Raw genomic sequence first — 10,952 nt, forward strand, 5'->3', positions numbered from 1 at the left:
AGATACCCACAGCTAGGTCAGGATACCCACAGCTAGGTCAGGATACCCACAGCTAGGTCAGGATACCCACAGCTAGGTCAGGATACCCACAGCTAGGTCAGGATACCCACAGCTAGGTCAGGATACCCACAGCTAGGTCAGGATACCCACAGCTAGGTCAGGATACCCACAGCTAGGTCAGGATACCCACAGCTAGGTCAGGATACCCACAGCTAGGTCAGGATACCCACAGCTAGGTCAGGATACCCACAGCTAGGTCAGGATACCCACAGCTAGGTCAGGATACCCACAGCTAGGTCAGGATACCCACAGCTAGGTCAGGATACCCACAGCTAGGTCAGAGCCAGATTAACCTGAGGTCACGGCTAACAGGGTAAAGGTCAGGGGTCAACACAGGGCAGGCAGCTTTATACTCACAATCATGCCGTGCAGAGGCAGCTGGCCATGGACCTTGAACTGGTTGGTGGCCGTCACACCTTTACTCGTGTACAGCAGCTGGTCAGAGAACTGAGAGGAAAGACCGAACATAGACCATGATGCACCACGACACAAACTATCGTTATCCTAATTAGGGTTGTCATGACTCCAGTAACCTAATGTTGCAGGTGTAAAAAATAAACTGTATTGAAATTAGACCCCCCCCCCTACAAAAAAAAAACCTGTTCAAGCAATTCTGTAAATGTGGATGAGTGTTTGAAAGCATCCGATCCATGATGCGTTGTGGGTAAATGGCGACTGACTGATCTACAAATAATAAAACGGAGTCGTTATTTATGATGAAAGTTGATTTGTAGATCAGTCGGTAGGCAGTCGCCTGCATTGTCAGCTGTAATGTCGACCATACCTGTTTGTTAACGTTCCCCCCCAAAAAACAGAAGGTACAGTCTCTTTACATTTCCCTTGAAAACCAGAACATTCGGTTGCTGTGGACTCGGCAGAGGCTACGATAACAGTATGGTGATACTACGATACCAGACTTCCTAACGGCAGAGGCTACGATAACAGTATGGTGATACTACGATACCAGACTTCCTAACGGCAGAGGCTACGATAACAGTATGGTGATACTACGATACCAGACTTCCTAACGGCAGAGGCTACGATAACAGTATGGTGATACTACGATACCAGACTTCCTAACGGCAGAGGCTACGATAACAGTATGGTGATACTACGATACCAGACTTCCTAACGGCAGAGGCTACGATAACAGTATGGTGATACTACGATACCAGACTTCCTAACGGCAGAGGCTACGATAACAGTATGGTGATACTACGATACCAGACTTTCTGATGGCAGAGGCTACGATAACAGTATGGTGATACCAGACTTTCTAACGGCAGAGGCTACGATAACAGTATGGTGATACCAGACTTCCTAACAGCAGAGGCTACGATAACAGTATGGTGATACTACGATACCAGACTTTCTGACGGCAGAGGCTACGATAACAGTATGGTGATACCAGACTTCCTAACAGCAGAGGCTACGATAACAGTATGGTGATACCAGACTTCCTAACAGCAGAGGCTACGATAACAGTATGGTGATACTACGATACCAGACTTCCTAACGGCAGAGGCTACGATAACAGTATGGTGATACTACGATACCAGACTTCCTAACGGCAGAGGCTACGATAACAGTATGGTGATACCAGACTTCCTAACAGCAGAGGCTACGATAACAGTATGGTGATACCAGACTTCCTAACAGCAGAGGCTACGATAACAGTATGGTGATACCAGACTTCCTAACAGCAGAGGCTACGATAACAGTATGGTGATACTACGATACCAGACTTCCTAACGGCAGAGGCTACGATAACAGTATGGTGATACCAGACTTCCTAACCGCAGAGGCTACGATAACAGTATGGTGATACCAGACTTCCTAACAGCAGAGGCTACGATAACAGTATGGTGATACCAGACTTCCTAACAGCAGAGGCTACGATAACAGTATGGTGATACTACGATACCAGACTTCCTAACGGCAGAGGCTACGATAACAGTATGGTGATACCAGACTTCCTAACCGCAGAGGCTACGATAACAGTATGGTGATACAAGACTTCCTAACAGCAGAGGCTACGATAACAGTATGGTGATACCAGACTTCCTAACAGCAGAGGCTACGATAACAGTATGGTGATACTACGATACCAGACTTCCTAACGGCAGAGGCTACGATAACAGTATGGTGATACTACGATACCAGACTTCCTAACGGCAGAGGCTACGATAACAGTATGGTGATACCAGACTTCCTAACAGCAGAGGCTACGATAACAGTATGGTGATACCAGACTTCCTAACAGCAGAGGCTACGATAACAGTATGGTGATACCAGACTTCCTAACAGCAGAGGCTACGATAACAGTATGGTGATACTACGATACCAGACTTCCTAACGGCAGAGGCTACGATAACAGTATGGTGATACCAGACTTCCTAACCGCAGAGGCTACGATAACAGTATGGTGATACCAGACTTCCTAACAGCAGAGGCTACGATAACAGTATGGTGATACCAGACTTCCTAACAGCAGAGGCTACGATAACAGTATGGTGATACTACGATACCAGACTTCCTAACGGCAGAGGCTACGATAACAGTATGGTGATACCAGACTTCCTAACCGCAGAGGCTACGATAACAGTATGGTGATACAAGACTTCCTAACAGCAGAGGCTACGATAACAGTATGGTGATACCAGACTTCCTAACAGCAGAGGCTACGATAACAGTATGGTGATACCAGACTTCCTAACAGCAGAGGCTACGATAACAGTATGGTGATACTACGATACCAGACTTCCTAACAGCAGAGGCTACGATAACAGTATGGTGATACCAGACTTCCTAACAGCAGAGGCTACGATAACAGTATGGTGATACTACGATACCAGACTTCCTAACGGCAGAGGCTACGATAACAGTATGGTGATACCAGACTTCCTAACCGCAGAGGCTACGATAACAGTATGGTGATACAAGACTTCCTAACAGCAGAGGCTACGATAACAGTATGGTGATACCAGACTTCCTAACAGCAGAGGCTACGATAACAGTATGGTGATACCAGACTTCCTAACAGCAGAGGCTACGATAACAGTATGGTGATACTACGATACCAGACTTCCTAACGGCAGAGGCTACGATAACAGTATGGTGATACCAGACTTCCTAACCGCAGAGGCTACGATAACAGTATGGTGATACAAGACTTCCTAACAGCAGAGGCTACGATAACAGTATGGTGATACCAGACTTCCTAACAGCAGAGGCTACGATAACAGTATGGTGATACCAGACTTCCTAACAGCAGAGGCTACGATAACAGTATGGTGATACTACGATACCAGACTTCCTAACAGCAGAGGCTACGATAACAGTATGGTGATACCAGACTTCCTAACAGCAGAGGCTACGATAACAGTATGGTGATACTACGATACCAGACTTCCTAACGGCAGAGGCTACGATAACAGTATGGTGATACCAGACTTCCTAACCGCAGAGGCTACGATAACAGTATGGTGATACAAGACTTCCTAACAGCAGAGGCTACGATAACAGTATGGTGATACCAGACTTCCTAACAGCAGAGGCTACGATAACAGTATGGTGATACCAGACTTCCTAACAGCAGAGGCTACGATAACAGTATGGTGATACTACGATACCAGACTTCCTAACGGCAGAGGCTACGATAACAGTATGGTGATACTACGATACCAGACTTCCTAACGGCAGAGGCTACGGTAACAGTATGGTGATACCAGACTTCCTAACAGCAGAGGCTACGATAACAGTATGGTGATACCAGACTTTCTAACGGCAGAGGCTACGATAACAGTATGGTGATACCAGACTTCCTAACGGCAGAGGCTACGATAACAGTATGGTGATACTACGATACCAGACTTCCTAACGACAGTATGGTGATACCAGACTTCCTAACAGCAGAGGCTACGATAACAGTATGGCGATACTACGATACCAGACTTCCTAACGGCAGAGGCTACGATAACAGTATGGCGATACTACGATACCAGACTTCCTAACGGCAGAGGCTACGATAACAGTATGGTGATACCAGACTTCCTAACGGCAGAGGCTACGATAACAGTATGGTGATACTACGATACCAGACTTCCTAACGGCAGAAAATAACTCCCAAAGCAGACTAAACTCTTCAGTCCGTTAGAAACCTACCGTATGTAACATATTGTGTGATATAGCTTGGAAAATAAAATGTGACTGTGGCGGACAACACAAGGCTGTTTTTTCCCCCCCTAACATTAGGACGGTTTTCCTCAAGAAATGAATGTTTCCTTTCCTTCCTTACCTCCTAGTAAGGCAATACCAGTACCGTGACAACGCTAATCCTAATAGTTTATACTGAGGGACCACTAACTGGCATGAAACATGACATATCTGAAGACAGAGAGGAAAGACGCACATCAATATATTTAACCTTAATTTGTCCGGGTTTAACTCATTGAGATCATCTCCCTACTGGTTTATAACAGTCTAAAGGAAGTCACTGCTAAAATGACTCCAATAGAAATCATACAGGAGACAGAGGAAAGACGATAAAGAAACTCACATTTGTCTGAGTGATACTAATCATTTTCTCAGCTTGTATAAAAAAAGATAGAAATCAACAAACAAAAAGGGATTGTTGAAACTGAAACGCTGAAACTCACCAAGAAAAACATCCTTTGCTGCAGCCCTTTTTTGGTCAGCTTGTACAGACAACCCTCTCGAATGAACTCCTGAAAACCAGAAAAGTAGATGAAACGTAAAACAAACAAAAAAACATCTTCTCTCAACTGCGTTTATTTTCAGCCAACTTAACATGTGTAAATATTTGTATGAACATAACAAGATTCAACAACTGAGACATAAACTGAACAAGTTCCACAGACATGAAATGGAATAATGTGTCCCTGAACAAAGGTGGGGGAGGGGTTGAAATCAAAAGAAACAGTCAATGCAGCTGGTGGCCACAGCAAATACTAAGTACTGCAGTGCATCTCCTCATTTTACCCCACTCTTCCACCAAGGAACCTGCAAGTTCCCGGGCATTTCCGGGGGGGAATGGCCCTAGCCCTCACCCTTCGATCCAACAGGTCCAGACATGCTCAATGGGATTGAGATCTGGGTTGTTCGCTGGCCATGGAAGAACACTGACATTCCTGTCTTGCAGGAAATCACGCACAGAACGAGCAGTAATGCTGGTGTCATTGTCATGCTGGAGGGTCATGTCAGGATGAGCCTGCAGGAAGGGTACCACATGAGGGAGGAGGATGTCTTCCCTGTAAAGCACAGTGTTAAGATTGCCTGCAATGACAAAAAGCTCAGTCCGATAATATTGTGACACACCACCCCCAGACCATGACGGACCCTCCACCTCCAAATCAATCCCACTGCAGAGCACAGGCCTCGGTGTAACGCTCATTCCTTCAACGATAAACGCGAATCTGACCATCACCCCTGGTGAGACAAAACCGCGACTCGTCAGTGAAGAGCACTTTTTGCGAGTCCTGTCTGGTCCAGCAACAGTGGGTTTATGCCCATAGGCGACGTTGTTGCCGGTGATGTCTGGTGAGGACCTGCCTTACAAGAGGCCTACAAGCCCTTAGTCCAGCCTCTCTCAGCCTATTATGGACAGTCTGAACACTGATGGAGGGATTGGGCGTTCCTGGTGTAACTCGGGCTGTTGTTGTTGCCATCCTGTACCTGTCCCGCAGGTGTGATGTTCGGATGTACCGATCCTGTCCTGCGAGGACGATCAGCTGTCCGTCCTGTCTCCCTGAAGCGCTGTCTTAGGCATCTCACAGTACAGACATGGCAATTTATTGCCCTGGCCACATCTGCAGTCCTCATGCCTCCTTGCAGCATGCCTAAGGCCCGTTCACGCAGATCAGAAGGGACCCTGGGAATCTTTCTTTTGGTGGTTTTCAGAGTCAGTAGAACGGCCTCTTTAGTGTCCTAAGTTTTCATAACTTTGACCTTAACAGCTTACAGACGGTAGGCAACTAACGACCGTTCCACAGGTGCATGTTCATTAATTGTTTATGGTTCATTGAACAAGCATGGGAAACAGTGTTTAAGCTCTTTACAATGAAGATCTGTGAAGTTACTTGGATTTTTATGAATTATCTTTGAAAGACGGGGTCCTGAAACAGGGACGTTTCTTTTTTTTGCTGAGTTTATTACCATCCTGCATCGCCCCCAGTCCACCTCTCCTCCCGCCCCCAGTCCACCTCTCCTCCCGCCCCCAGTCCACCTCTCCTCCCGCCCCCAGTCCACCTCTCCTCCCGCCCCCAGTCCACCTCTCCTCCCGCCCCCAGTCCACCTCTCCTCCCGCCCCCAGTCCACCTCTCCTCCCGCCCCCAGTCCACCTCTCCTCCCGCCCCCAGTCCACCTCTCCTCCCGCCCCCAGTCCACCTCTCCTCCCGCCCCCAGTCCACCTCTCCTCCCGCCCCCAGTCCACCTCTCCTCCCGCCCCCAGTCCACCTCTCCTCCCGCCCCCAGTCCACCTCTCCTCCCGCCCCCAGTCCACCTCTCCTCCCGCCCTGACCACTGATGGAAAAATAGTTATACTTTATTTGTCAGTGCTTGCCGTCTTCGTCAAAACAGTCAGATTACTCCTGCTACAACCCAAAGACTCATTCACCCTACAGAACTTAGTTGAGCATATTGTTCATTTTGTGCAGTGATTTAGTCAAGTCACTAAGTGTTCAACTCTCCAGCGTTTGTTCAGGTCTATCTCCTGGACTCGAGTACTACAGTACTGGTGCCGTCTCCCTCTACGAGGTACTAGACTCACCCCGCCGGGCGCAGTGAGGTTCTACGTGGTACTAGACTCACCCCGCCGGGCGCAGTGAGGTTCTACGAGGTACTAGACTCACCCCGCCGGGCGCAGTGAGGTTCTACGAGGTACTAGACTCACCCCGCCGGGCGCAGTGAGGTTCTACGTGGTACTAGACTCACCCCGCCGGGCACAGTGAGGTTCTACGAGGTACTAGACTCACCCTGCCAGGCGCAGTGAGGTTCTCGATGCCGATCAGGTCTCTCTGGAGCTCAGACAGCTTCTGGAAGTTCTCCAGACGGATCAAACTACTCTGGAGCTGATTGGTCATCTCTGCCACCTCCTTCAGGGCCTCTGTACACGAAGGATAAGGGGATAAGGGTACATACAGGAGGGTTGAGGATCCACACAGGAGGGATACCAAACATCAGGGAATATGACAAGATGGCGGTTGCTTAGCTCAGGATTACCAACCCATTCAGAACATGTTCTTCCTGCTGAACATGACCCAGGTCTCTTAGGGAGAAATGAGCAGGAGGGCTAGTTATCTGAATCCAAATAAAAAGGATTGGCACCTCTAACCCCTGGCAATTATGCCCTCTTTAACTTAAGGGCACGCCCATTCTCTGGATTCTATTACTATGATCTGACTGTCAATGCGACAGCTCCTACGGTCCTCTGATGGACCTCCCACCCATCAGCCCCGTAGCATTCTCAATATGACAGCTCCTACGGTCCCCTGACGGACCTCCCACCCATCAGCCCCGTAGCATTCTCACCTCTGCAGTTGTTGTGGTCGGGGTGGTCTGGGCTGTAGTGTTTACACAGTCTCTCTAGGATCAGTTTGTAGTGCATGAGGCGCTGGATGGGCTTCAGCAGGAACGTGTTGAGAGGCAGGTAACACACCTTCTGAAGTTCAAACTCCTTATACACCGTCTCCAGCTTCTTCAGGCGCTTGGTGGCCTTCTCCAGCTCGGTCAGCACCTCGTCATGTTTCTGCAGGTAGTTGGTGAACTCCTGAGGAGAGTAGCATGAAACAACAAGCTCAAAGCAGGGATCCCTATATAAAACACGGTAATGGTCTGAGTAGTGTGGACACCGTGTTTAAAATCACTTCCCTTCCCAACGTAATGCAAACAGATGCAGTACTAAGCTTACACATGATAATGGGAGTTAAGACGGTTTATCCCATCACTTTCCATCCCTGTTTCGTACAGCAGCAGTCTCCCATCTGACTATAGTGTGTAGCAGTAACCTGTCTCAACAACCAGGTGGTGACAGGAGTCCAGTCTCACCTTGAGAGCACACATGTTCCTCAGCATGACGTCTCCAATCCTCTGGTAGTCTCCCTTCACATGAGCGTTAGAACGCCCCTCCCTGGTCACAAACAAACCCCCCAAAAAATAAATACTTTTGACTACGTACCATCTTTCAGTGTTGCCGTACTCTTCCCTTTCTCAGAAGGCTTAGTATCACATAGATCTTCTCATTTGATAAGATTACCACAGCATTAGTCTAATGTTTTACATATGTAGAGTAGTCTGTTTTACATATATGTAGATTAGTCTAATGTTTTACATATGTAGATACATGTTAGGAGAGCAGCACTGACCATAAAGCTAGTCTCTGGTCGATCTCCTTGAGGAACCCCCGGTGGAACTCGTAAATGGGGTCGATGTTGGAGAACAGCAGGGTCATCAGCCCCTCTGGCATGGCGTTCTCTTTGATCACCGCGCTGCGGAACCACTGACGGGAGAAGAGAATAAAAAGGACACCGATTTTTAGCATTAAAAACACAAGCCTTGTTCCAGATCTGTTTGTGTTGTGCAGCATATTCTTATGGAGAGAGACTGCACAAACTGATCTGGGACCAGGCTACCGTAGTAAAAAAAAAAAAACATAATACTGTACACAGCCACAGATGAAACACACACACTGCGTGTATCGCTCACCACTGTGATGACTTCTAGGTCTTTCAGGTAGGTCCTCTCTGTGGTTAGAATCTCTTTGGCAATGAAGTAGGCCTTGTCGGTGGGATATCGCTGAGGAATGAGACCATCAGGTCATGTCAACACCGGATACACACAGTATTCAGCCAATAATCAAAACAGCTTTATGGAAAATGTAGCTCATGAAGATTCAATTAAAGTGAATTTGGCCCTGGTAAAATTTCATGCAACATTATTGTGCGCAAATTGCAAAGTACAGGCCTTCAAAAACAATGTTTATGGAACTCTAGAGACGATTTAAAATCTATTTATTTTAAGAGGAAAGGACAGTTTGTTATCTCTTACAATTATGATTTAACAAAAATTCACCCAATCACCATATCAAAAATACATTAAAAAAATGTGATTGAATGACAGGTTGATTAATTAATCAACTGACAGATCAATAGAGGCAGGCAGTGTACCTTCCTCCTGCCCTCCTCCTCCTCCTCCTCTAGCCTGTTGGTGCCCACCTCACTCAGGATGGGGCTCTGTAGGGGCGAGGGGGCCTGGCCTGCCCCCGGGAGACTCAGCGTAGACATCTGGAAGGAAGGGGACAGGCAGAGGGGAGAGCTCTTGGAGTTGAACGGGGAGAGCTGGGGGCTGTCCATAGAGGACCCTGGGAGACGAGAAAGAGCAACAAAAACAAGTCAGACTATGAATTACATTTCAAAACGTGTCTATACAAATTCAAAATGATTGAATTCATATTCCATCTCTGCTGCACACACACACACACACACGAAAAGCATGTGGACACCCCTTTCAAATTAGTGGATTCAGCTATTTCACCCACACCTGTTGCTGATAGGTAAGAATTGAACACACAACCATGCAATCTCCAGATAAAAACATTGGCAGCAGAATGGGCTTACTGAACAGCTCAGTGACTTTCAACATACAATGCCACTGTTATTGTGAAGTGAAAAAAAAAGTATAGGAGGAACAACGACTCAACCGCGAAGTGGTAGGCCACACAACGAGATCGCCAAGAGCTGAAGGGCGTATCGCGTGAAAATCATCTGTCCTTGGTTGTAACCCTCCACTACCGAGTTCCAAACTGCCTCTGGAAGCAACGTCAGCACAAGAACTGTTTGTCAGGAGCTTAATGAAATGGGTTTCCATGACCGAGCAGCCGCACACAAGCCTAAGATCACCATGGGTAATGTCAAGTGTGGGCTAGAGTCTCTGTAAAGCTCGCCGGCATTGGACTCTGGAGCAGTGGAAACCTACTCTGGAGGGATGAATCACACTTCACCATCTGGCAGCCCGACGGATGAATCTGAGTTTGGCGGATGCCAGGACAACGCTACCTGGCCCAATACATACTGCCAACTGTAAAGTTTGGTGGAGGAGGAATAATGGTCTGGGGCTGTTTTTCATGGTTCAGGCTAGGCCCCTTAGTTCCAGTGAAGGGAGATCTTGAAGGTCCTTTCCTGTTTCAGCATGACAATGCTCCCGTACACAAAGCAAGGTCCATACAGAAATGGTTTGTCGAGATCAGTGTGGAAGGACTTGACTGGCCTGCACAGAGCCCTGACCTCAACCCCATTGAAGACCTTTGGGATAAATTGGAACGCCGACTGCAAGCCAGGCCTAATCGTCCAACATCAGTGTCCGACCTCACTAAGTCTCCGCAGCAATGTCCCAACATCTAGTGGAAAGCCTTCCCAGAAGAGTGGAGGCTGTTGTAGCAGCAAAGGGGGGACCGACTCCATATTAATGCCCCTGATTTTAGAAGGAGATGTTCGACGAGCAGATGTCCACATACTTTTGATCATGTAGTAAATATATCAAACCCACGAATGAGACAGACAGCACTTAAGGAGTACCACATCGTCTCTCCTCTTTTATCCCAAACTATTTTTTTTTTTATCCACACACACACACACACACACACACAGCATGAGTGAAAACACACCCTACCCTAACATGACATGAAAATAATCTTATATATTTCTAAATGAATCCCACAGGAGGCAGCAGAGAGAGGTGCTCTATACTGTACAGGTCTCTGCTTTGGAAAAAGGTGGGAGAAATATCCAGGCAAAAACAGGAAATCACAGAAGAGGGGAAAGGCCACTTCATTCAGGAAATAGGTACACAGTCGAGAATAATAACAGACTTGTTCTGAC

The 10,952-nt window shown here is 47.3% G+C and overlaps 1 protein-coding gene across 5 annotated transcripts in view; it reads right to left on the reverse strand.

Annotated features, from left to right (window-relative positions):
• Window positions 1–10,952, reverse strand: part of farp2 (FERM, RhoGEF and pleckstrin domain protein 2) — an 89,932-nt gene that overhangs the window by 21,913 nt on the left and 57,067 nt on the right. For 4 of the 5 annotated variants that reach the window (XM_031838205.1, XM_031838204.1, XM_031785429.1 and 1 more), the window contains exons 14-21: window positions 9,243–9,436; window positions 8,782–8,871; window positions 8,442–8,575; window positions 8,125–8,206; window positions 7,609–7,846; window positions 7,053–7,183; window positions 4,719–4,787; window positions 418–507 (exon numbers count right to left, since the gene is read on the reverse strand). In XM_031838205.1, coding sequence (XP_031694065.1) covers window positions 418–507; window positions 4,719–4,787; window positions 7,053–7,183; window positions 7,609–7,846; window positions 8,125–8,206; window positions 8,442–8,575; window positions 8,782–8,871; window positions 9,243–9,436 — 1,028 coding nt within the window. The remainder of the gene's footprint in view (window positions 1–417; window positions 508–4,718; window positions 4,788–7,052; window positions 7,184–7,608; window positions 7,847–8,124; window positions 8,207–8,441; window positions 8,576–8,781; window positions 8,872–9,242; window positions 9,437–10,952) is intronic. The other variant, XM_031838206.1, reaches the window with a different exon arrangement.

Source organism: Oncorhynchus kisutch, linkage group LG13 (genome assembly GCF_002021735.2).
Source record: "Oncorhynchus kisutch isolate 150728-3 linkage group LG13, Okis_V2, whole genome shotgun sequence".
Classification (NCBI taxonomy): domain Eukaryota; kingdom Metazoa; phylum Chordata; class Actinopteri; order Salmoniformes; family Salmonidae; genus Oncorhynchus; species Oncorhynchus kisutch.